Source organism: Rhinoraja longicauda, chromosome 9, assembly GCF_053455715.1.
Source record: "Rhinoraja longicauda isolate Sanriku21f chromosome 9, sRhiLon1.1, whole genome shotgun sequence".
Lineage (NCBI taxonomy): Eukaryota > Metazoa > Chordata > Chondrichthyes > Rajiformes > Arhynchobatidae > Rhinoraja > Rhinoraja longicauda.
The window spans coordinates 64,251,321-64,278,228 of record NC_135961.1 but is presented as its reverse complement, the minus strand read 5'-3'; the positions used below and the strand labels follow the sequence as shown (position 1 = coordinate 64,278,228).

Sequence of the window (26,908 nt, the reverse complement as noted above, 5' to 3'; positions counted from 1 at the left end):
CCGTACTAATGGAGAATCTTATCAATCAATCTTATCAATGAATGATCAGCTATGATCACATTGAATGGCGGTGCTGGCTCGAAGGGCCGAATGGCCTCCTGCACCTATTGTCTATTGTCTAATCTCCACCTTAAAAATCTCCATTGACTTGGCCTCCACAGCCTTCTGTGGCAAAGAATTCCACAGATTCACCGCCCTTTGACTAAATAAATTATTCCTCCATTTCCTTTCTAAAGGTACGTCCTTTTATTCTGAGGCTGTGCCCTCTGGTCCTGGACTCTCCCTAGTGGAAACATCCTCTCCACGTCCACTCTGCCTTTGGTATAAACCAGCATGTCCAGTTCTTTGTTTCTACTTTCTCTAGAATTTGCCGTTCTCTAACTTGTTTTAGAGTCATAGTGACACAGCGTGGAAACGGGCCCTTCGGCCCAACTCGCCCACACCGGCCAACAATGTCCCAGCTACACTAGTCCCACCTTGGTCCATATCCCTCCAAACCTGTCATATCCATGTACCTGTCTAACTGTTTCTTAAACGTTGGGTTAGTCCCAGCCTCGACTGCCTCCTCTGGCAGTTCGTTCCATACACCCACCACCCTTTGTGTGAGAAAGTTACCCCTCAGATTCCTATTGAATCTTTTCCCCTTCACCTTGAACCTATGTCCTGTGGTCCTCGATTCCCCCCACTCTGGGCAAGAGACTCTGTGCATCTACCTGATCTATTTGTTTTCTCTGTACAGATATAGATGACTGTGCTTCAAACCCCTGTGCCCACGGCGGGTCTTGCCAGGATAAGATTGACGGTTTTAAATGCATCTGCCCACAACAGTGGACGGGCAAAACGTGCCAGTTAGGTAATTGTCATTCTGGTGATGCTGGACTCATTGTAACCTCCTGTGATTTAATGCCTGATGTAAAGGCGACACGGTAGAGTTGCTGCCTCACAGTGCCGGGGACCCGGGTTCAATCCTGACCACTGGTGCTGTCGGTACGTTCTCCCCGTGACCGTGTGGGTTTCCTCCGGGTGCTCCGGTTTCCTCCCACACTCCAAAGATGTACGTGTGTGTGTGTGTGTGTGTGTGTTATTTGGCTTCTGTAGTGCTGGTGATGTGCGGGGATCGCTGGTCGGTGTGGACTCGGTGGGCCGAAGTGCCTGTTTCCACGCTGTATCTCTAAGCTAAAAACTAAACTGAATTTTATACCGGGTGGCGCAGCGGTAGAGTTGCTGCCTTACAGCGAATGCCGCGCCGGAGACTCGGGTTCGATCCCGACTACGGGCGCCGTCTGTACGTAGTTTGTACGTTCTCCCCGTGACCTGCATGGGTTTTCTCCGAGATCTTCGGTTTCCTCCCACACTCCAAAGACGTACAGGTATGTAGGCTAATTGGCTCTGTACAGATATAGATGACTGTGCTTCAAACCCCTGTGCCAAAACATTTGGCTGGGCAAATGTAAAAATTGTCCCTAATGTGTGTAGGATAGTGCTAGTGTGCGGGGATCGCTGGTGGGCGCGGACCCGGTGGGCCGAAGGGCCTGTTTCTGCGCTTTATCTCTCTAAATCTCTAAATTTGCTCCCAGACTATTGAAAAGTGCTCTCTCACTACTCGAAAATATTTTTTTTAATCTATTCACTCAGATTTGTTTTAGTATATGCCCTGAAAAGTGTAGGGTGGGAAAAGTTTGCTGTATTTGTTTCATAGGTCAAGAAGCAAAGAAACTGGCCCTTTGCCAATCTTGTCCATGCTGACGAAGTGGGTATACTGGGCTAGTGCGTGTAGGATCGCTGGTCGGCGCGGACTCGGTGGGTCGAAGGGCCTGTTTCCGCGCTATAAATCTCCAAAGTTTGAGGTCATAAGTGATAGGAGTAAAATTAGGCCATTCGGCCCATCAAGTCTACTCTGCCATTCAATCATGGCTGATCCATCTCTCCCTCCTAACCCCATTGTCCTGCGTTCTCCCCATAAACATCTGACACCCGTGCTAATCAAGAACTTGTCTATCTCTGCCTGAAAAATATCCACTGGCTTGGCCTCCACAGCCCTCTGTGGCAAAGAATTCCACGGAAATTTCCCCTCATCCCTTTCCTAAAGGAACGTCCTTTAATTCTGAGTCCTGGACTTCTGGGTCCTGGACTCTCCCACTGGTGGAAACATCCTCTCCACATCTAGTCTATCCAAGCCTTCCACTCTTCAGTGTGTTTCAGTGAGGTTCCCCCCTCATCCTTCAGAACTCCAATCTGCTTTCCCATCTTGGACCAAGAGGGGCTGTTATGATTCTCCTCCTTTATCGAAACGTATAAGATTATTAAGGGGTTGGACACGTTCGAGGCAGGAAACATGTTCCCAATGTTGGGGGAGTCCAGAACAAAGGGCCACAGTTTAAGAATAAGGGGTAGGCCATTTAGAACGGAGATGAGGCAAAACGTTTTCAGTCAGAGAGTGGTGAATCTGGAATTCTCTGCCTCAGAAGGCAGTGGAGGCCAATTCTCTGAATGCATTCAAGAGAGAGCTGGATAGAGCTCTTAAGGATAGCGGAGTCAGGGGGTATGGGGAGAAGGCAGGAACGGGGTACTGATTGAGAATGATCAGCCATGATCACATTGAATGGCAGTGCTGGCTCGAAGGGCCGAATGGCCGCCTCCTGCACCTATTGTCTATTGTCTCCCCCCCCCCGGATGAGATTGGGTGGGGGGGAAACCAAAAGCACCCAGATGGGAAGCCTGGGGTCGTTCCTGTGGGAACACCTTTCTCTCGTGTGAACTCCCTCAGGGCCAGGGGTCTTGCAGCTGGATTTAGAACGAGGATGATCTCATAAAGAATGGGCTGACCACATTCCACTTCCAATCCTTTAATCTGCCTGACTACAACAGAGGCAAGCAGCGTTGTCCCACCGGACCGTGGAGATGCCTGATTAACTCCTTTTTATTGTTTAATCCTGCTTTTCGTGCTGTTAATTAGTGGCTGGGCCCCATCAGTGGATCAGTCTGGGCGGCCCCTTCTGTCTTCGCGCAGGTAAATTGCATTTCCTTTAATGAATTCCGCTCTCCCTTTGATTGCCACTGAAGGGGAAAGTGGATCGGCTTGTTTACCCGTGAGCGAAAGTGCTCTTGATCCCGCGGGCTCAAAGGCAGTGGCTTTTATTCACGGGGGGCATTGCGTGCTCTCAGCAGGAACGTTTATTCTAGTTTGGAGATACGGTTTGGAAACGGGCCCTTCGGCCCATCGAGTCCGCGCCGGCCAGTGATTCCCCGTGCACTATCACTGTCCTGAACACACCAGGGCCCAATTTATATATTTTTTTACCTGTACACCGAGCCAATTCACCTACCGACAAACCTGCACGTCTACGGAGTGCAGGAAGAAACCGAAGATCTCGGAGAAAACCAGCGCGGGTCACGGGGAGAACGTACAAACTACGTACAGACGGCGCCCGGAGTCGGGATCGAACCCGAGTCTCCGGCGCGGCATTCGCTGTAAGGCAGCAACTCTACCCCTGCGCCGCCTTGCCGAAACGTGACTCGTTTCGAATAGACAATAGGTGCAGGAGGAGGCCATTCGGCCCGTCGAGCCATCACCGCCATTCAATGTGATCCTGGCTGATCATTCACAATCAGTACCCCGTTCCTGCCTTCTCCCCATATCCCCTGACTCCGCTATCTTTAAGAGCTCTATCTAAATGTGGGAACAGGAGGCAAGTGCCAGATACCTCTTTGATTGCACTATGTTTGTGTTCCTGCTCTGGCTACGAGAATCGACTTACATCTGTCCCCAGATTATTTTTTTTGTCTTGATTTTTGTTTTCTAAATTTGTTCCTCATCCCAGATGCCAACGAGTGTGAGGGAGAACCTTGCGTGAACGCTGATTCCTGCCGCAATCTCATCGGTGACTACTACTGCAACTGCATACCTGGGTGGTCGGGCAAAAACTGCGACTTAGGTTGGTATGATTTATTCAAGCGAGGGGCCAGGCTCTTTTTTAATTTAAGCATCGACTAGAGCGGCACGGTGGCGCAGCAGTAGAGTTGCTGCCTTACAGTGAATGCAGCGCTGGAGACTCGGGTTCGATCCCGACTACGGGTGCTGTCTGTACGGAGTTTGTACGTTCTCCCAGCGACCCGCGTGGGTTTTCTCTGAGATCTTCGGTTTCCTCCCACACTCCAAAGACGTGCAGGTTTGTAGGTTAATTGGCTGGGCAAATGTAAAAATTGTCCCTAGTGGGTGTAGGATAGTGTTAGTGTGCGGGGATCGCTGGGCGGCGCGGACCCGGAGGGCCGAAGGGCCTGTTTCAGTGCTGTATCTCTAAATCTAAACTCCAAACTGATCCCGCTGAGTTATTCCAGCACATTGTGCCGATCGTGAGTTCGAGGAGCAGAATTAGGCCATTCACCCCATCAAGTCTACTCCGCCATTCAGTCATGGCTGATCTATCTTCCCTCTTGACCCCATTCACCTGCCTTCTCCCCATCCCTCCCGACACCCGTACTAATGCGAGGATGAATTGCAAGGAGGGGGGGGGGGGGGTGGGGGAGGAAGAGGGCAGCAGACACGTTTCCAGAGGGAGTTTATCGGCACTTGTGAAAGTAATCAAACTGGGTCATGAATCGAGCACCTCTTGAATATAAGAATCGCGTCAAGCTTGAAACTTCAGTAACAGTCTGAGTCAATCATGCAAGTGGCGTTGAACAAAATCTCTGCATCGGGTAGAAAATATAATATCCTAGTTCACAAAATGCTGGAGTAACTCAGCAGGTCAGGCAGCATCTCAGGACAGAAGGAATGGGTGACGTTTTGGGTCGAGACCCTTCTTCCACATTTTGTGAAATAAATACCTTCGATTTGTACCAGCATCTGAAGTTATATTCTTGCATATCCTAGTTCAGACTTTGCTGGCTTTACCTTGCACTAAAGGTTATTCCCTTGGGTACCTACGCACTGTAACTGGATCGATTGTAATCATGTGTTGCCTTTCTGACTGGACCTTGTTCTGGACTCCCCCAACATTGGGAACATGTTTCCTGCCTCTGACGTGTCCAACCCCTTAATAATCTTGTATGTTTCGATAAGATCTCCTCTCGTCCTTCTAAATTCCAGTGTACACAAGCCTAGGTGAGGTAGACGGTAGCTCAGGACTGTTCCCCAGTTGGTGGATAGAATGGTTCAGTTGCCTGACAACATCTGGGGCTGGTCTATTCTTTAATAAATTGCTCATTTGTTATTTTTGGCCATCATTGTTCTGATTTTTGTGTTGCAGACATCGACGACTGTCACGAGCAGTGCCAAAATGGTGGAATTTGCAAGGTGCGTCTGGCTTTTGCTTGCAGTGTTTTAAAAATGAATTTGATCCGTTCTCCATGCAGATGGTGCGTCTGAACTCGTGTGAATCTGGCCAGAATCTCAGAGCTTGACAATATTGGGTGAGGTTCCGTGTAGCGGCTTACAAGTTTTACAAAACCAGGAACATAGTAAAGGTTGAGCACAGGAACTCGTGATGAGACTGGTCCTTGATAATGCTGCTGGCTTTGCCGAGGCAGCACGAGGTGTAGATGGAGGCAATGGAGGGGGAGGCCGGTTTGGTGAGGCCGGTTAGCCCAAGGAGGTCTGGGCTGGGCCCACGACTCCCTGCAATTTCTTGCACGTTGGTCTTGACACCACGGACATTATGGGCCGAAGGGCCAGTTCTCGTGCTGTGCCGTTTTATCTGTGGAATTCTCTGCCTCAGAAGGCAGTGGAGGCCAATTCTCTGAATGCATTCAAGAGAGCTGGATAGAGCTCTTAAGGATAGCGGAGTCAGGGGGTATGGGGAGAAGGCAGGAACGGGGGTACTGATTGAGAATGATCAGCCATGATCACATTGAATGGCGGTGCTGGCTTGAAGGGCTGAATGGCCTCCTCCTGCACCTATTGTCTATTTATGTGTTCTAAATCTGAATGTGCCAATTATTCGGCTTATCTGCTGAGCGATGATTTAGAGCAATGTATGTTTTTTAAATTAACGTGATCCCATCTGACTTTTTTCTTTTCTCTTCGCACCCCTGCCCTTTCAGGATTTGGTCAATGGCTACACTTGTGCGTGCTTGTCGGGCTTTGCAGGCTCCAACTGTGAGAAGGATGTCAATGAATGTGAAAGCAGCCCATGTCTCAATGGTGGTTACTGTCAAGATGAAGTCAATGGATTCCAGTGTCTCTGCCCCGCTGGTTTCTCTGGGAGCCTGTGTCAGGTGAGGGCTTGGGGCAGGGTCTTCTACAACCCCTTTCTGGGTCTCGTCGCAGCGCGGTTTGGAAACAGCTCCGTCCAAGACCGCTAGAAATCGCAGCGAATTGTGGACGCAGCCCAGACCGTCGCACAAACCAACCTCCCTTCCATCGAAGGTCGACCCAAAATGCTGGAGTAACTCAGAGGGGTCAGGCAGCATCTCGGGAGAGGGAAGGATTGGGTGACGTTTCGGGACGAGACCCTTCTCTTCCATCGACTCCATCCATCTACACCTCACGCTGCCTCGGCAAGGCCACCAGCCTAATCTTAAACCAGTCTCACCCCCGGCCACTCCCTCTTCTCCCCTCTCCCCTGTCAGGCAAGAGGTACAGAAGTGTGAAAACGCACACCTCCAGATTTGGCGATGGTTTCTTCCCCAGCTGTTATCAGGCAACTGAACCATCCTCTCACCAACTAGAGAGCGGTCCTGACCTCCCATCTACCTCATTGGAGATCCCTGGACTATCTTTAATCAGACTACACAACATCATCCTGTGCTAAACGTTATTCCTTTATCATGTATCTGTACACAGTGGACTGCTTGGTTGTAATCATGTCTAGATGGAGCTCTTAAGGATAGCGGAGTCAGGGGGTATGGGGAGAAGGCAGGAACGGGGTACTGATTGAGAATGATCAGCCATGATCACATTGAATGGCGGTGCTGGCTCAAAGGGCTGAATGGCCTCCTCCTGCACCTATTGTCTATCGTCTAATCTTTCCGCTGACTGGACCGCACACAACAGGATTGAATAGTGCCCGTAGTCGGGATGGAACCCGGGTCTCTGGCGCTGTGAGGCAGCAACTCTACCGCTGCGTCACTTTAAATCTTTAATATATTCACACCAAACCGTTCTGCAAAGTGGATCTTCAGGTCTGAAGGGTCCCGACTTGAAGCGTCACCTATCCATGTTCCCGTGTGATGCTGCCTGACCCGCTGAGTTACTCCAGCATCGTCTTCTTTTGATCTACTGCCCGCAGACCGTGGTCCGGATGGAACCCGGGTCCCTGGCGCTGTGAGGCAGCAACTCTACCGCTGCGCCACCGTGCCGCCTCGCGCATTGGCTTCCATCAGCGAAGGGTTAACAATGTCAAGAGGGGTTATGTGTCCCAGAAAGAACAATGAAACTCTTACTTGCAGCAGCACAACAGAATGTGTAAACACGGTACACACTGAACGATATTTATAAAAGGTGGCGCAGCGGTAGAGTTGCTGCCTTACAGCGCCGGAGACCCGGGTTCAATCCTGACTACGGGCGCCGTCTGTACGGAGTTTGTACGTTCTCCCCGTGACCTGCGTGGGTTTTCTCCGAGATCTTCGGTTTCCTCCCACACTCCAAAGACGTGCAGGTTTATAGGTTAATTGGCTCGGTGTAAGTGTAAATTGTCCCGTGTAGGAGAATGTAAATGTGCGGGGATCGCTGGTCGGTGCGGACTCGGTGGGCCGAAGGGAAGGGCCTGTTTCCGGGCTTTATCTCCTAACTAAACTAAATGGGAGCGGGGGGGGAAACGTGTGTGTATAAACGCGCTGATGCGAGTGATGGTGGTGACCGCGTGCGTGCCTGTATCCCGTCCCCGTCCCCGTCCCCCCCCCCCCCCCAGTCTGTAACTCTTCTCCACTCGTACACCCCACAGCTGGACGTTGATTACTGTGAGCCCAACCCGTGCTGGAACGGGGCGCAATGTTTCAATCTGGCCAGCAATTACTTCTGCAGCTGCCCAGAGGACTACGAAGGGAAGAATTGCTCCCATCTGAAAGACCACTGTCGGACGACGCCCTGTGAAGGTATTTCCCCGCTTGCTTGTTCAGCTGACTTCCGTCCTTGTCTTCAGTGCTTGGGGGAGGGAGGTGGCTGATGCAGAGAGACGGTGGGGGGGAAGAGAGATGTTTAAACAGTTGCTCTGGTAACGGTGTAGCTTACAGCCCTGCGGTATGAATATTGAAGACAGAGGCAATTGATGTACAAAGCACAGACGAGATGCTGGGGTAACTCAGCGGGACAGGCAGCAGCTCTGGGGACAAGGAATGGGTGACGTTGTGGGTCGAGACCCTTCTACGATGCTGGAGTAACTCAGCGGGACAGGCAGCATCTCGGGGGACAAGGAATGGGTGACGTTTCGGGTCGAGACCCTTCTACGATGCTGGAGTATCTCGGTGGGTCAGGCAGCATCTCGGGGGCGAAGGAATGGGTGACGTTTCGGGTCGAGACCCTTCAGACTGAGAGTCAGGGGAGAGGGTAACGAGAGATTATAGACAGTGATGTAGAAAGTGAGAGATAGATTTAAAGATATGCAACAAAAAAGAACTATGATGAAAGGAGCAAGCCATTGTTCGCTGTGTGCTGGTGAGGACAAGTACAGAGAATGTCTGTAGAAGGGTCTCGACCCGAAACATTGCCTACTACTTTTCTCCAGAGATGCTGCCTGACCTGCTGAGTTGCTCCAGCATTTTGTCTATCTTTGGTTTAAATCAGCATCTGTAGTTCCTTCCTACACATTTCAGCATGAATATTGACTTTAACTTCAATTAACCCTAGCTTTCTCGCCCCCTCCCCATCCTAGTTCTCCGACCAGTCTGACTGTCCCCCCTGATTAAATTGTGTCTCGGTGTGCCCGAGCTACCAATGAGCTATTTCGACATTCTTTTTGAGCTTTGTCCCCTTTGATCTCTCATTTTCACACCTTACCCTTCCATCAGCCATGATCACATTGAATGGCGGTGCTGGCTCGAAGGGCCGAATGGCCTCCTCCTGCACCTATTGTCTATTGTGTGTCTCCCTCTCCCCTGACTCGGTCTGAAGGAGGGTCTCGAACCGAAACGTCACCATTCCTTCTCCCCAGAGATGCTGCCTGTCCCGCTCAGTTACTCCAGCGTCTTGAGTCTGTGCTTTTAATATTGATTGCTTCCCCTGTGTCCTTTGATTCTGCGTAACACATCGCGCATTGCCTCTCAGCCTGGGCCTGGAAACCAGAAAAAACAATCCATATTCTTTGAATTGGGGCCGTTTTCAGGATGCAGTGGGACTCTTGAATTTCCATTTCCTCAGAAAAGACATTTATTTTCAACAGTCGACCATTAACTGGCTGTGTGTGTGTGTGTTCTACATAATTGTTCAATGGCTTCTGCAGTGCGTTTAGAGTGGGTGTGAGGTTCTAGGTTGGACCTACCACAGTGCTGTAGTAGTTTGGAAGCCTGACGGTGAGACGTTTCACCACTTTAGAGGGAAACGTATTCACTAATTGTTTATACTTGCAGGGAAATGCAGTCATATACAACATGGCGATATATACATGTGTAGGAATGAGCTGCAGATGCTGGTTTAAACCGAAGAGAGGCACAAAAAGAAGGGGGGTAACTCAGCGGGTCAGGCAGCATCTCTGGGGAGAAGGAATGGGAGACGTTTCGGGTCGAGAACCGTCTTCAGTTTGTGTCCATCTTCGGTTTAAACCGGCATCTGCAGATCCTGCCGGCACTTTACGTCGAATTGAATAAGTTTATTGGCCAAGTATGTACACACACAAGGAATGTGCTCCGCTCACAAGTAACAACGCGAACATACAGTAAACAATTGAGAATAATGCATAAAACATTAAGAAAAAAACACTAGATTAAACATGTGAATGAAATAAAATACCAGAGCAAAAGGAGGCTTTCAGAGTCAATAGACTCTAGTCTCTAGATTGAGGGGAGATCTTATAGAAACTTACAAAATTCTTAAGGGGTTGGACAGGCAAGATGCAGGAAGATTGTTCCCGATGTTGGGGAAGTCCAGAACAAGGGGTCACAGTTTAAGGATAAGGGGGAAGTCTTTTAGGACCGAGATGAGAAAGTTTTTTTTCACACAGAGCGTGGTGAATCTGTGGAATTCTCTGCCACAGAAGGTAGTTGAGGCCAGTTCATTGGCTATATTTAAGAGGGAATTAGATGTGGCCCTTGTGGCTAAAGGGATCAGGGGGTATGGAGAGAAGGCAGGTACGGGATACTGAGTTGGATGATCAGCCATGATCATATTGAATGGCGGTGCAGGCTCGAAGGGCCGAATGGCCTACTTCTGCACCTATTTTCTATGTTTCTAGTCTCTAGTCTAATTGGGATTCTCTGCCTCAGAAGGCAGTGGAGGCCAATTCTCTGAATGCATTCAAGAGAGAGCTAGATAGAGCTCTTAAGGATAGCGGAGTCAGGGGGTATGGGGAGAAGGCAGGAATGGGGTACTGATTGAGAATGATCTGCCATGATCACGTTGAATGGCGGTGCTGGCTCGAAGGGCCGAATGGCCTCCTCCTGCACCTATTGTCTCTAGTCTGCAGTCTCAGGAGGAGGCCATTCGAGCCAGCACCGCCATTCAATGTGATCATGGCTGATCATTCTCAATCAGTACCCCGTGCCTGCCTTCTCCCCAAACAACAGCCAATAGTCCATTGACGTTGGAGTGCGCGGTCCGTTCATAAATGGTTTTGTGTTGTTCCTCCTCCTCCTCAGTGATTGACAGCTGCACGGTGGCTGTGGCCTCCAACAGCACGCCCGACGGCATCCGCTACATCTCCTCCAACGTGTGTGGGCCCCACGGCAAGTGCAGGAGCCAGGCGGGTGGGAGGTTCACCTGCGACTGCAGCCCGGGCTTCACCGGCACCTACTGTCACCAAAGTAAGAACCGCCCGCCTGCCTGCACGCCAAGCCATGCGCGCCTCCGCCCCCTCCTTGCGTCCCACCGCACCTCCCTCCGGGCCTACTCCCCGCCCGCCCCGTTCCCTCCCTCCGCCCCCCTGCTCTGTGACCCTCCATCTACCCTCCCCTGGCATTCTGTGTGACCCTCCTACACTCCCCTCCCCTCCCCTCGTTCTGCAACCTTCCCTCCCTCCCCCCCCCCCAACCTGTGACTCCTACACCCCCCTCCCCTCCCCTCGTTCTGCAACCTTCTCTCCCTCCATCCCCCCCGCTCTGTGTCCCTCCTAGCAAAGAGAGTGTTGGAAGCCAGAGGGGTTGTGCGTGTTGGGTGTAAATGCTTTTTGTTTCTTGGTGCAGATATTAATGATTGTGAAAGTGATCCGTGTAAAAACGGTGGGACTTGCATTGATGGTGTCAACTTCTACCAGTGTATCTGCCGTGAGGGATGGGAAGGTGTTCTGTGTCAGTTTGGTAAGTCGTGAACTCGCCCAAAGATGTTTTGGTTTGGTTTCGGGATCCAGGCGGCCGATCTCTGCCTCATCGGGATCTCTCTGTCCGATCGGCGGGTTGAGTTTGCCCCATGCGGTCGGGGCTCTAGATGTGATTAGTATGACTTGGAATCATTGGCAACACCTTTGCTTAACTTGGCTGCTTAAGTTAACTTAACTTAACTAGCTCTGGGGGCTAGTGGAATCGGGGGACATGGGGAGAAGTTGGGCACAAGTTACTGATTGTGGATGATCACAATGAATGACGTTGCAGGCTCAAAGGGCCGAATGGCCTCCTGCACCTATTTCTCTGTTTCTCTCGTGCTTGGCATGAACATTGTGGGCCGAAGGGCCTGTTAGTGTTCTGTTGTGTTGTGTGATTGTTTTTAGAAGGGAACGCCAAGGTTTTATAGGACGCAGCGGTAGAGTTGCTGCCTTACAGCACCAGAGACACGGGTTCGATCCCGACTACGGGTGCTGTCTGCGCGGAGTTTGTACGTTCTCCCTGTGACCTCGTGGGTTTTCTCCGGGTGCTCCGGTTCCTTCCCACAGTACAAAGGCATGCAGGTTTGTAGGTTAATTGGCTTCTGAACGTTGTAGATTGTCCCTAGTGTGGGTAGGACAGTGTTAATGTGCGGGGTGATCGCTGGTCAGCACGGACTCGATGGGCCGAAGGGTCTGTTTCTGCGTTTTTATCTCTAAAGTTTGGGAGCTTGAAGCTCGGCTGCCAGTGTTTTTAGCTCAGAGATAACAGCACGGAAACTGGCCCTTCGGCCCACCGAGTCCGCACCGACCAGCGATCCCCGCACTTTAACACGTGATAAGGACAATTTACACTTCTACCGAGCCAATTAACCAACAAACCTGTGCGTCTTTGGAGTGTGGGAGGAAACCGAAGATCTCGGAGAAAACCCATGGGGAGAACGTACAAACTCCGTGCAGGCAGCGCCCGTAGTCGGGATCGAACCCGGGTCTCTGGCGCTGTGAGGCAGCAACTCTACCGCTGAGCTGCTGAAGCAGTTACACACAGTCAGGGTTATTCTGCAGCAGGGTGGGGATGGTGGCTGGAGCGGGTTGTCGATGGGCAGGGGCATGTGTTCAGGGTGAAGTATTTAATGCTTGGCGTGTAACACTGATATCTGGTGGCCCGGTGCAGAGGGGTACAGCTGTCGAGTTACTTTTCCCTTTCCCGCTGTGCAGATATCAATGACTGCAGTATAAACCCGTGCCAGAATGGGGGCAAGTGCCAGGATCTGGTCAACGACTTCTACTGCGAATGCCAGAATGACTGGAAAGGAAAAACCTGCCATTCACGTGAGCGCTTGGTTCAGTTTCAAATCTAGTTTAGAGCTACTGCATGGAAACTGTTTACGCTAAGAAACGGACACAAAATGGTGGAGTAACTCAGCGGGACGGGCACCATCTGTGGACAGGAGGAACGGGTGACGTTTCTGGCTGAGACCCGTCCCCGGACTCGACCCGAAACGTCACCCATTCCTTCTCTCCAGAGATGCTGCTCGTCCCGCTGGGTTAACCATATAACCATATAACAACTACAGCATGGAAACAGGCCTGTCCGGCCCTTCCAGTCCACGCCGACCACTCTCCCTGACCTAGTCTCATCTACCTGCACTCAGACCATAACCCTCTAATCCCCTCTTATCCATATACCTATCCAATTTACTCTTAAATAATAAAATCGAGCCAGCCTCCACCACTTCCACCGGAAGCCCATTCCATACAGCCACCACCCTCTGAGTAAAGAAGTTACCCCTCATGTTACCCCTAAACTTTTGTCCCTCAATTCTGAAGCTATGTCCCCTTGTTGGAATCTTCCCCACTCTCAAAGGGAAGAGCCTACCCACGTCAACTCTGTCCGTCCCTCTCAAAATTTAAAAAACCTCTATCAAGTCCCCCCTCAACCTTCTATGCTCCAAAGAATAAAGACCCAACCTGTTCAACCTCTCTCTGTAGCTTAAGTGCTGAAACCCAGGCAACATTCTAGTAAATCTCCTCTGTACCCTCTCCATTTTGTCGACATCCTTCCTATAATTACTCCAGCATTTTGTGTCTGTCTTCGATTTAAACCAGCATCTGCAGTTCCTTCCTACACATTTTTACCTGTCTAGTTCTAATCCACTTCCTCTACACAGGGAGGGGGGGGGGGGGGGGGGATTTGAGGGAACGCTTGGAGATGCAACAGGGAAGCAGGCCCTTCGGCCCACCAAGTCCGTGCCGACCTGCGATCACCCGTTCACTTTACTTGTAGTTTATTGTCAGTACTGAGGTACAGAGAAGCCTTTTGTTGTGCACTATCCAGTCAGTGGAAAGTCTCTACATGCTTGAAGTCATTATACCACTTTCTCATCCACTCCCTTACACTGTGGGACAGTTTTGTTTGGAGATACACCATGGAAATGGGCCCTTCGTCCCACTGAGACTGCAGTGACCATTGATCGCACTAGTATTGTTATCCCACTTTCTCATTCATTCCCTGCACACTAGGGGCACTTTTACAGAGGCCCAATTAACCAACAAGCCTTGGGCGTGTGGGAGGAAACCAGAGCACCCGGAGTAAACCCAGGCAGGTCACGGGGGGAACGTACAAACTCCACGCAGTTCAGCGATACAGCGTGGGGAAAAAAGGCCCTTCGGCGCGCCGACCAGCGATCCCCGCACGCTAGCACTATCCTACACACGCTAGGGACAATTTACAAACCTGCGCGCCTTTGGAGTGTGGGAGGAAACCGGAGCGCCCGGAGGAAACCCACGCAGGTCACAGGGAGAACGTACAGACAAGTCGGGATGGAACCTGGGACTCTGGCGCTGTGAGGCAGCGATCTACCGCCGCGCGGCCCCTTTGGTTCGGGAGATGCTGCCCGAGGTCGGGATGGAACCCGGGACTCTGGCTCCGCGAGGGAGCGGCTCGACCTGCTGTGCCTCTGTGTTGATTTTCGCCGTTTAGTTCTGCTGCAATGTTGTGTGTGCGCGCTCGAGCAACGGTAAGCTTTGTGCCGGCCGTTTCTGAACGTTGTTGTTGTTGTTGTTGTTTCTGCAGGGGACAGTCAGTGCGACGAGGCCACGTGCAACAATGGCGGCACGTGCTACGACGAGGGGGACACGTTCAAGTGCATGTGCCCCCTGGGATGGGACGGAGCCACCTGCAACATCGGTAGGTGCCGGCGCCGTTAACCTTCCCGCGCCTCGCGGCACCTCGTTCAAACGTACACAGGCCTGGATAGAGTGGATGTGGAGAGGATGTTTCCACTGGTGGGAGAGTCTAGGACTAGAGGGCACAGCCTCAGAATCAAAGGACGTTCCTTTAGGAAGGAGATGAGGAGGAATTTCTTCAGTCAGAGGGTGGTGAATCTGTGGGATTCGTTGCCACAGATGGCTGTGGAGGCCAAAAGTCAGTGGATATTTTTAGGGCAGAGATAGATAGATTCTTGATCAGTACGGGTGTCCGGAGTTATGGGGAGAAGGCAGGAGAATGGGGTGAAGGAGGGAGAGATAGATCAGCCATGATTGAATGGCGGTGAATAGACTCGATGGGCCGAATGGCCTAATTCTACTGAAGAAGAGTCTGAAGAAGGGTCTCGACCCGAAACGTCGCCCATTCCTTCTCTCCTGAGATGCTGCCTGACCTGCTGAGTTACTCCAGCATTTTGTGAATAAATAATTCTACTCCTATCTCTTATGATCCAATGGCGCGAATCTCAAGCTGTTAACAGTTGTGGGGGAGAAGCCAGGAAAATGAATGGGGCTTAGCGGGAAAGATGGATCAACCGTGATCGGATGGCAGAGCAGACTAGATGGGCTGAATGGCCTAATTCTGCTCCTATGTCCTAATAGTTTAGTTTAGATGTACAGCCTCGGAAATGGACCCTTCGGCCCACCGAGTCCGCGGCGACCAGTGATCCCTGCAAACCAATGCTATCCTACACACACTGGGGACAGTTTACAATTTTACCAAAGCCAGTTAACCTCCCAACCCGTGGGTCTTTGGGCTGTTGACCCCGGGAAAAAGAACTCGCGCAGGTCACGGGGAGAACGTACAGACTCGGTACGGGCAAGCGCCCGTAGTCGGGATTGAACCCGGGTCTCCGGCGCTGCCAGGCAGTGACTCTAACGCTGCGCCCACCCCTGATCTTATGGTAGTTTTGATTCTCTCCTCTCCCCCGGGTCCCACAGCTCGCAACAGCACCTGCTTGCCCAACCCTTGTGAGAACGGTGGAACCTGTGTGGTGAATGGAGACTCCTACACCTGTGTCTGCAAAGAAGGCTGGGAAGGAATCACCTGCTCTCAGAGTGAGTACTTGCATTTCATATCTGAGCCAGGAAAAGATAGGGCCGAGGGGGGGGGCTCGGGGGATGAAACGTTATCGAGGTGCTTGGCAATGCACTGGCTTGGCGCAACGGATTAGATTTTAGCAATGCAGTGCGCTTTATGCGTAGGGAAAAACTGCAGACGCTGGTTCAAATCGAAGGCAGACACGAAATGCTGGAGTAACTCAGCGGGTCAGGCAGCATCTCTGGAGAGAAGGAATGGGTGACGTTTCTGGTCGAGACGTTTCTTCATCAGTCCGAAGAAGGGTTTCGACCCGAAACGTCACCCATTCCTTTTCTCCAGAGATGCTGCCTGACCCGCTGAGTTACTCCAGAATAAATACCAGCTTTTTGTCTGTCTTTGTGTTTTACGCAGAGTTTTGCTCTGTGACCCGGTGAATCTGGCCATCCATTGTTTATAATCGAAGGTGGACACAAAATGCTGGAGTAACTCAGCGGGGTCAGGCAGCCTCTCTGGAGAGAAGGAATGGGAGACGTTTCAGGTCGAGACCCCTTAGATTCGAAGAAGAGTCTCGACCCGAAGACGTCACCCAGCCAGCAATGGACCATTGTGGGCTCCACCTTTCCTTGGTCATCATTGCTGACTGATTTGGTGTGAACCTTTTCATACCTTTAGTTTCCCTCCCCCCTGACTCTCAGTCTGAGGAAGGGTTTTGACCCGAAACGTCGCCCATTCCTTCTCTCCAGAGATGCTGCCTGTCCCGCTGAGTTACTCCAGCATTTTGTGTCTAGATCACAGTCTAACCGGTCTTGCCATGAACTGTGGTTCCACCGATGCATTCACGGTCTGCCAATGCCTCTGTTTCCATCAAAATAACTTGACCTTTTATGCTCTTGCTGGATGTCAATTAAATCCCCAAAATAAAGCCGTTCCCCATTTTTGTTTTGTTCTGCATCTCTTTTTTTTGTGTTAAGGATGTGATCAGAACTAACTACTGCTAAATTGAGTGTTCTGTTGTTGAACATGGATGACTGCATTGGTGCTGGGCTTCATTTAGATTGGGGTCGGTCCATTCCTTTCCACACTTACTGCAAACTCCACAAAGGCAGCATCCGAGGTCAGGATCGAACCTGGGTCTCGGACGCTGCGAGGCAGCAGCTCTACCTGCTGCGCCGCTTTGTGTCGTCCCAACTTATTCACACACCCCCATCTGCTCCTCATATCCTCTCCCCATGAGCAGTTAATCTCGCATGCCTTTAGTTCAGTTTAGCGATACAGCGCAGAAACAGGCCCTTCGGCCCACCGAGTCCGTGCCGACCAGCACACTCACACTATCCTACAAACACTGGGAACAATTTACATTTGTACCAAGCCAATTAACCTACAAACCTGCACGTCTTTGGAGCGTGGGAGGAGACCGAAGCACTCGGGGGGGGGGGGGGGGGGGGAACACAAGGGGAGAACGTACGAACTCCGTACAGACAGCGCCTGTAGTCCAGATTGAACCCCGGGTCTCTGGCGCTGAGAGGCAGTAGCTCTACCGCTGGGCTGCCCTTCAGGATTGGTTTAAGTTAGTGCGCAGTTGCTTGCTATTTACAGAATTCCCAAATGGCCATTTTCCTTTGTGCAGCTGTCAGCTTGCATGTACAGCAGCCCGGCCACACAAACATTCAGAAGACTGGGAACGGTTTTTAAATTTAAAAAAAGGACCAGTCCAGCTCTCAACAGGTGGTGCTAATCATTCCCCCAGCAACTTATGGCTCAATATCAATGGAGGACGGCACGGTGGCACAGCGGTAGAGTTGCTGCCTCACAGCGCCGGAGACCCGGGTTCGATCCTGACTACGGGCGCTGTCTGTACGGAGTTTGTACGTTCTCCCCGCGACCTGCGTGGGTTTGCTCCAAATGCTTCGGTCTCCCCCCACGCTCCAAAGACGTACAGGTGTGTCAGTTAATTGGCTTGGTGTATGTGTAATTTGTCCCGAGTGTGTGTAGGATAGTGTTAATGTGCGGGGATCGCTGGTCGGTGTGGACTCATTGGGCCACAGGGCATGTTTCCGCGCTGTGTCTCTACACTAAACCAAACCATGTTGTTTCTGAGTGCCGACGATTTAGATTTTCTTCTGTTTTATATTTCTGCTGCCAGGCAAAATAAGTATTTTGGACACAAAGTGCTGGGGTAGCTCAGCGGGACAGGCAGCATCTTTGGAGAGAAGGAATGGGTGACGTCTCGGGTCGAAACATCTGAAGAAGGGTCGCCCATTCCCTCTCTCCAGAGATGCTGCCTGTCCCGCTGATTCGCTCCAGCTTTCTGCGTGTCTTATCTTCGGTTTGAGCCAGCGTCCTTTCTTACACGAAACCAGTGCTTTAACTGCGCGCGACACTGCCAGGGTTGCTTTTTATTGCCTGGTTCGAGACCAGTGACTGGAGGGAGAGGCAGATTCGCGCTAAATGAAGGCAGATGTGCTCGGGTTCCCAATGTTCTTGGCTGGCCGGTGAAATGTCTGCTTCTACTCCTTCCGGTTGCAAACTTTACAAGGGCTCCCTCCCTCATGAGCACATCTGTCAAGGAGTGTTTAGCAGAGTCCACGGTGAAAACCTGGAATCCATTCAGAAGGGTAACAACCTATTTGACAAGCATTAAATGACTTCCTACTCTTTAATCAGGGGCCTATTAACAAGTCACCACCTTAGGCACTGGAACGATGCAAGTATGATGTTCGGCAAAAAGTCTCTGACTGATATTAAAATATCTTAATATTTCTTCCCCCCCCCCCCCCCCCCTCCTCTTCTAGACACAAATGACTGCAATCCACACCCATGGTGAGTGAAATCCTATTTAAACCGTGTTTGAGTTTTTGTGCATGTGTGGCATTTGTCCATAAGTGATAGGAGCAGAATTAGGCCATTCGGCCCATCGAGTCCACTCCGTCATTCAATCATGTCTGATCTATCCCTCCCCCCTCAACCCCATTTTCCTGCCCTCTCCCCATAACCTCTGATACCCGTACTAATCAAGAATCTATCTATCTCTGCCTGAAAAATATCCAATGACTTGGCCTCCACAGCCTTCTGTGGCAAAGAATTCCACAGAAATTTCTCCTCATCCCTTTCCCAAAGGAACGTCCTTTAATTCTGAATCTATCTATCTCTGCCTCGAAATTATCCACTGATGTGACTTGCCCTCCACATCCTTCTGTGGCAAAGAGCAACGCCCTCTGACTAAAGAAATCCCTCCTCGTCTCCTTCCTCAATGAATGTCCTTTAATTCTGCAGCTGTGCCCTCTAGACTCGTTCACTAGTGGAAACATCCTCTCCTCATCCACTCTATCCAATCCCCTCCCCACGTTTCGATGTGGTTTCCCCCCCCCCCCCCCATCCTTCTAAACTCCAGCGAGTGGAGGCCCAGTGTCGTCAAACGATCATCACGCGTTAACCCGTGTTTGGGCTCTGTACGTCTTAACGCGCGTTTTGCCTCCATCGATAGTTACAACAGTGGAACGTGCGTGGACGGCGAGAACTGGTATCGGTGTGAATGTGCTCCTGGCTTTGCCGGGCCAGATTGCCGTATAAGTGAGTACTGAGCATCAACGTTGCTCCTTCAGTGTTTTCTTAATGACTAACTCCTGCTGAACCATTGCCCTCGACCGAGACAGTGAGAGTCCCCATCGACTTTAGATTCCCCGTACACCGATCAGCCAAGACATTATGACCACTGACAGGCGAAGTGAGTAACATTGATTGTCTTGTTACAATGGCACCTGCCAAGGGGTGGGATATACTCGGTAGCAAATGAACGGTCGGTTCTTGAAGTTGATGTGTTGGATGCAGGAGAAATGGGCAGGGAGTGAGCGATTTTGACAAGGGCCAAATTGTTATGGCCAGACGACTGGGTCAGAGCATCTGAGTTTCAGCGCTGTATCTCTAAACTAAACTATATTAACTCAGACCTGAATGGCTGATCTCTTACTCTGTGTCTAGACACCCCTGGACAAAGCAAATATCTCTGCATTTACCCTGTCAAGGGTTCCGTACGTTTCACCGCGACCTGTCCTTGTTCTCGACGCCAGAGTCGGTCTAATCTCTCCTGGGGACAATTGCCCCTCAACCCTTGCCCCTGGCCATCCCACCCCCACCCCGATCCCGGGAATCAAACGGTTGAAGCTTTTGTGCAGGTCTTTCTCGGTCACCCCTGTGACCTTGGGTGGTGCGGCCCGACTCGCATACAATACCCCAGGTGTGATTACACAAGGCACTGCTGTAATAGTTACAATGAAATGTCTTGCTCTTCAACTCCACCGCCTGCCGCGATGAAGGCCAACGTGCCTGCCTAATGGTTTCCTGTCACTGCACATTAACTGTGCAAGGACACCAGGCTGAACTCCAACACCTTTCAATCTCTCACGGGCGGCACGGTGGCGCAGCGGTACGGTTGCTGCCAAACGTACTAGAGGAGCAAGGTAGACCATTCGACCCTAAAAACCGTAGTACGTCACGACGCCATTTTAGTGGCCAGAAACTTGCAGAAACATTTTAAAAGAAAAATAACAAAAGCCTGTGAATTGATAGATGAGATATATTCTGCATTTTAATGGTATCATCACACATACTATTCCCCCCCCCCAAAACACTGATTACACTGCGAGAGGCGTAGCGAACGGCGGGTTTTGCTTACTAAAATGGCGGCAGTCACGCTCCTTTGCGTACTACACTTCAGTATAGGCGATTTCAACGGAGTGGTCCATCTTGTTCCTCTAGTATCTTTGGTTGCTGCCTTGCAGCGCCAGAGGCCCGGGTTCGATCCTGTCCACGGGTGCTGTCTGTACGGAGTTTGTATGTTCTCCCCGTGACCACGTGGGTTTTCTCTGGGTGCTCCGGTTTCCTCCCACGCTCTAAAGACGTTCAGGTTTGTAAGTTAGATGGCTTGGTATAATTGTAAATTGGTCCTAGTGTGTGTAGGATGTAGAATTTGGATACAGTAGAAATAGTGTGAACGGGAGATTGATGGGCAGCGTGGACTCCGTAATCTCTGCTCATTAAGTGGACGACCTCGTATTTTTCCACCTGGAGGTAGTTTGAATGGATGTACTTCCCCCAGGGAAAACATCAAGGGTTTTCTCTTCTCCCACCCCCCCCCCCTCCTGTGTCGGGAAGATTTTCTTATCACGTCTGCAAGTTTATTTATTGTTCTTAGCTTGGGAATGCATTTGGGTCATTAAGTCTTTTTGTTTAGATCTCGCAGGGGGGAACATTTGTTATAAGTGTTAATTTAGATCAAGTTTAAAGATAAGTCCCCTTCCAGAAATGCTGCCTGATTTCTTGGGATTAAAGTGAAAGTTTCGACCACAATGAGATTTTAAAACTTTTTTTTAAAAAAACAATATGGCAATGCTTAAAAGTGTTAAGCAGCAGATTTTCAAGGAAGTTTGTTAAACTGGGGCCTTAATTTAGTTTCTCTTCACAATGCTGCCTAATTTGAGCATTTTGTGTGTTTAAAGCTCTGAGGGGCAGGGTTTAAAGACGTGCAGGGCAGGTTTTAAAGGCGTGCAGGGCAGGTTTTAAAGACGTGCAGGGCAGGTTTTAAGGCCTGGGTGCCTGGAACGCGGTGCCAGGGGTGGTGGTGGAGGCATACGATAGTGGCATTTAAGAGGCTTTTGGTTAGGCTCATAGATGTGGAGGGATACGGATTATGCATAAACAAAGAACTGCAGGTGCTGGTTAGGGAAAAATAACTGCAGATGCTGGTTTAAATCGAAGGTAGACACAAAATGCTGGAGTAACTCAGCGGGTCAGAGAGTTGTGAATCTGTGGAATTCTCTGCCTCAGAAGGCAGTGGAGGCCAATTCTCTGAATGCATTCAAGAGAGAGCTGGATAGAGCTCTTAAGGATAGCGGAGTCAGGGGGTATGGGGAGAAGGCAGGAACGGGGTACTGATTGAGAATGATCAGCCATGATCACATTGAATGGTGGTGCTGGCTCGAAGGGCCGAATGGCCTCCTGCACCTATTGTCTATTGTCGGGCAGCATCTCGGGAGAGGAGGAGTAGGTGGAGTTTCGGGTCGAGACCCTTCAGACTGATCTTCCTTCAATATTCGTACCTCGGGGATTATAAACTGTATCTCCACATAACTACCTCATTGCTTGCACGATAGTGTTGTGTTTGAGTGCCTTTTTAATAGTAGTGAAACAATTGTGTTTCAGACATCAATGAGTGCCAGTCGTCGCCTTGTGCCTATGGAGCCACCTGTGTGGATGAAATCAATGGCTTCCGATGTATTTGCCCACCTGGTCAAAGTGGCTTCAGGTGTCAAGAAGGTAAACCACCATGTCTGTAAAACAATGTAATCAATTGAATGCTTCATAACAAGGGGTGGGGCTGGGGGTGTGGGATCTGGTTGAAGTGTTTAAGTTGCGTTAGTCAAGCCAATTTCTCCTGGGAGATGGAACAATGAGTCGAAGGTGGTCAAGTTGGTTATGACAGGAAGTGTCTGCATACAAAGGCTACTGATTGAGTTGAGTTGTTTCTTCACGGCCCCCTCCTAGAGTCCTTTTTGATCAGAGGGGGGGAGGGAGGGGGAGGGGGTGGGGAGGGAGGGGGAGGGGGTGGGGAAAGGAGCATTTTGATCCAAGATCCAAAGTCATTAAGGAAATTTAACACTAAAAACTTTGAATATTGAAGAACCAAGGCAAGTAGATGTGGTGAAGATTAGTGTAGCGAGGGACTAATCTTCCCCATGTCTACAATACAATATTAGATAGAGCTCTTAAGGATAGCGGAGTCAGGGGGTACGGGGAAAAGGCAGGAACGGGGTACTGATTGAGAATGATCAGCCATGATCACATTGAATGGCGGTGCTGGCTCGAAGGGCCGAATGGCCTCCACCTGCACCTATTGTCTATTGTATTGTAGATGTGGTGAAGTTCAGTGTAGTGAGGAATGGCAGATGGACACAAAGTTGGAGTAACTCAGAGGGTCAGGCAGCATCTCTGGAGAGAAGGAATAGGTGACATTTTGGGTCGAGCCCCTTCAGACTGAGAGTCAGGGGAGAGGGAGACTCGGGTATAAGGAAGTGCAAGGTGTGAAAACGAGACATCAAAAGAGATGTGGTTCAAGGAAAATGTTGAGTAGATCATTGTTAGCTGGGAGCAGATGATGACAAAGCAAACGGATAAAATGGAATCAGTGGGACAGTCAGACTGGTCGGGGAAATGGGAAGGGAGTGGGATGGAGAGAGAGGGGGAGGGGTGGAGAGAGGGGGGTTGGGGGGGAGAGAGGGAGGGGGAGGGATGGAGATGGAGATGGAGGGATGGAGAGGGAGGGATGGAGAGAGGGGATGGAGAGAGGGGGGAGATGGAGAGAGGGAGAGCAAGGGGTTACTTGAAGTTGGAGAAGTCAATGTTCATACCGCTGTGGTGTAAGCTACCCAAGCAAAATAAGAGGGGGAGGGATAGAGAGGGGAGGGATAGAGAGGGGAGGGATAGAGAGGGGAGGGATAGAGAGGGGAGGGATAGAGAGGGGAGGGATAGAGAGGGGAGGGATGGAGAGGGGAGGGATGGAGAGGGGAGGGGTGGAGAGGGGGGAGGGGTGGAGAGAGGGGGAGGGGTGGAGAGAGGGGGAGGGGTGGAGAGAGGGGGAGGGGTGGAGAGAGGGGGAGGGGTGGAGAGAGGGGGAGGGGTGGAGAGAGGGGGAGGGATGGAGAGAGGAGGGGGAGGGATGGAGAGAGGGGGGGGAGGGATAGAGGGAGAGGGGGAGGGATGGAGAGAGAGGGAGAGCAAGGGGTTACTTGAAGTTAGAGAAGTCTGGGTGTAAGCTGCCCAAGCAAAATATGAGGTGCTGTTCCTCCAATTTGTGCTGGGCCTCTCTCTGACAATGGAGGAGGCCCAGGTCAGTGTGGGAATGGGAGGGGGAGTTCCGTGTTTAGCATCTGGGAGATTGGGTAGGTTTAAGTATGTCACTTCTGCGGTGAGGAGAGGTTTGAATTTGACCGCAGCAGTGTGTTCAAGGGGTGCTCTGGTGTACGGGCTGGCGGTTGTGTGACTGAACCTTGGCATGTGGAATTTCCAAGAGCATTTCGTTGCCATTTCTCTTAATTTTGGCTTGATCTCCCCTCTCTTTTCCCCCTCCAGTTACCGGACGAGCTTGCATTCTGAAGGAGAGTGTCGTGTCACATGGCGCCAAGTGGGAAGAGGAATGTAATGGGTGCCAATGTCACAATGGCAGGATTGCCTGTACGAAGGTACGACAACTGAGACTGGTTTTACTGCAGGGTGACAAAATGCTGGAGTAACTCAGCGGGTCAGGCAGCATCTCGAGACCCTTCTTCAGACAGATGTCGGGAGAGGGGTCGGGACAAAGTCTACCTTCGATTTAAATCAGCATCTGCAGTTTTTTTCCTACACATTACTGCAGGATGAACCTGTGGCAAAATGAAATGAGAAGGCAGTGGAGGCCAATTCTCTGAATGCATTCAAGAGAGAGCTAGATAGAGCTCTTCAGGATAGCGGAGTCAGGGGGTATGGGGAGAAGGCAGGAACGGGGTACTGATTGAGAATGATCAGCCATGATCACATTGAATGGCGGTGCTGGCTCGAAGGGCCGAATGGCCTCCTCCTGCACCTATTGTCTATTGTACAAGTCTCCACCCAATCTATGTTTCTATGTTTAATTGTGGTGGCCTTTCAGTTCGTTGCCGTTCCCCAAATCCCTCTACCTCTCCCTTAAACGCTACTTGGAAGTCTGATTTCCCCCACTCTTTGGGGAGAGTATTCCAAAATACCCCCTCGTTTTAGAATCCCTTAGCTTTTCATTTTTAAAAGAGCGGCACGGTGGCGCAGGGGTAGAGCTGCTGCCTTGCATCGCCAGGGACTAGGGTTCAATCCTTCATACATGCCCTGTGTGCAGAGTTTGTATGTTCTCCCTGTGACCCGAGTGGGTTTTCTCCGGGTGTTCTGGTTATCCCCCACACACTCCAAAGACGTACGGGTTTGTAGATTAATTGGCTTTGGTATAATTGTAAATTGTCCCTAGTGTGTGTGTAGGATTGTGTGTGTGTAGGATAGTGTTAGTGTGCGGAGATCACTGGTCGGCACGGACTCGGTGGGCTGAAGGGCCTGTTTGCGCGCTGTCTCTCCAAACTAAAAACTAGACTAAACAGTAGTCCTAGGTTCTGAGAAGCATCCAGCCTGTAATGACCACTTGGGATGATGTTTGGATCAAATCTCCTCTCTCGGAGGTGCTACAAGCCCAGCCTGTCCGAGCTGCCTTCCAAGTATAAGCATTGCGTTCCAGATGTTGGCGGGGAAAGCCTTCTGTGAATTGTTTCCAACATCTGTTCTAAGACGACCAGTAGTGTCTGCAATATTCCAGATGTGAACTTCCAACTCCCAGTATGATTGTAGCAAAACCTCCCTGCTCATGTGTTCAGCTCATGTGTTCAGCTCAGTCGACAAGCAGATTTTATTAGCTTGAATGGTTTGCTGCATCTGAGTTACAGCCTTTTATAGGGTCGTAGAGTCTTACAGGGTGTAGATGGGCCCTTCGGCCCAACTTGCCCACACCGGCCCAACTTGCCCACACCGGCCCAACTTGCCCCACACCGGCCCAACTTGCCCCACACCGGCCCAACTTGCCCCACACCGGCCCAACCTGCCCCACACCGGCCCAACCTGCCCCACACCGGCCCAACCTGCCCCACACCGGCCCAACTTGCCCCACACCGGCCCAACTTGCCCCACACCGGCCCAACTTGCCCCACACCGGCCCAACTTGCCCCACACCGGCCCAACTTGCCCCACACCGGCCCAACTTGCCCCACACCGGCCCAACTTGCCCCACACCGGCCCAACTTGCCCCACACCGGCCCAACTTGCCCCACACCGGCCCAACTTGCCCCACACCGGCCCAACTTGCCCCACACCGGCCCAACTTGCCCCACACCGGCCCAACTTGCCCCACACCGGCCAACATTGTAGGAAAAATGTTCCCAACGATGGGGGAGTCCAGAACCAGGGGCCACACAGTCTAAGAATAAAGGGAAAGGCCATGTAAAACTGAGATGAGAAAAAGCTTTTTCACCCAGAGAGTTGTTAAAAGGGCACAACGGTAGAGTTGCTGCCTTACAGCGAATGCAGCGCCGGAGACTCGGGTTCGATCCTGACTACGGCCGCCGTCTGTACGGAGTTTGTATGTTCTCCCCGTGACCTGCGTGGGTTTTCTCCGAGATCTTCGGTTTCCTCCCACACTCCAAAGATGTGCAGATTTGTAGGTTAATTGACTGGGTAAAATGTAAAAATTGTCCCTAGTGTGTGTAGGATAGTGTTAATGTGCGGGGATCGCTGGGCGGCGCGGACCCGGTGGGCCGAAGGGCCTGTTTCCGCGCTGTATCTCTAAATCTAAAATCTAAATCTAATTTGTGGGATTCCCTGCCACTGAAGGCAGTGGAGGCCAATTCACTGGATGAATTTAAACGAGTTAGATAGAGCTCTAGGGGCTAGCGGAATCAAGGGATGTGGGGAGAAGGCAGGCACGGGTTACTGATTGTTGATGATCACAATGGATGGCGGTGCTGGCTCGAAGGGCCAAATGGCCTCCTCCTGCACTGATTTTCTATGTTTCTATGTCCCATCTGTACCAGTCTCACCTGCCTGCGTTTGGCCCATGTCCCTCTAAAGCTGTTAACCATCACAGGCCTTGCATTTGGCCACCCAAATGCCTCTGCAACTTGAGGCTTTCAAGATACAGCGCGGAAACAGGCCCTTCGGCCCACCGAGTCTGTGCCGACCAGCGACCACCCCGTACACTAGCGCTATCCGACGCATTAGGGACAATATTTTACAGATGCCAGAGTGGGAGAAAACCGGGGCACCCGGAGAAAACCCACGCCGTAAAAGGGGAATGTACAGAGAGCGCCCATAATCAGGATGGAGCAGGAGTATCTGGCGCTGTAAGGCAGCAATTCTACCGCTGCACCTTACTGCCGCCCTACAGTCTCCACTCTAGAATCTTGCCATTCAATATAGAATGGCACAGGAACAGGCCCTTTGGCCCATAATGTTCCCTGCTGGACATAGCGCCAAAATAAATGGAACTTTTCTGCCTTGCACGTGGTCCATGCCCCTGTACATCCACGTGCCTATCCAAAAGCATCTTAGACATGGTGTTCACCGTTTAATCTACCATTTTTTCCCCAAGCAAGTTGGACAATGCTGCACTTTCTCA

General features: G+C 51.1%; 1 protein-coding gene across 1 annotated transcript in view; it reads left to right on the top strand.

Moving 5' to 3' along the window:
• jag1b (jagged canonical Notch ligand 1b) overlaps positions 1-26,908 on the top strand; it is a 93,709-nt gene that overhangs the window by 52,347 nt on the left and 14,454 nt on the right. The window contains 14 exon segments of the mRNA XM_078405648.1: positions 740-853; positions 3,822-3,935; positions 5,250-5,296; positions 6,043-6,216; positions 7,884-8,034; positions 10,729-10,893; positions 11,272-11,385; positions 12,603-12,716; positions 14,461-14,574; positions 15,594-15,710; positions 18,486-18,513; positions 19,178-19,263; positions 21,892-22,005; positions 23,818-23,927. Coding sequence (XP_078261774.1) covers positions 740-853; positions 3,822-3,935; positions 5,250-5,296; positions 6,043-6,216; positions 7,884-8,034; positions 10,729-10,893; positions 11,272-11,385; positions 12,603-12,716; positions 14,461-14,574; positions 15,594-15,710; positions 18,486-18,513; positions 19,178-19,263; positions 21,892-22,005; positions 23,818-23,927 — 1,562 coding nt within the window.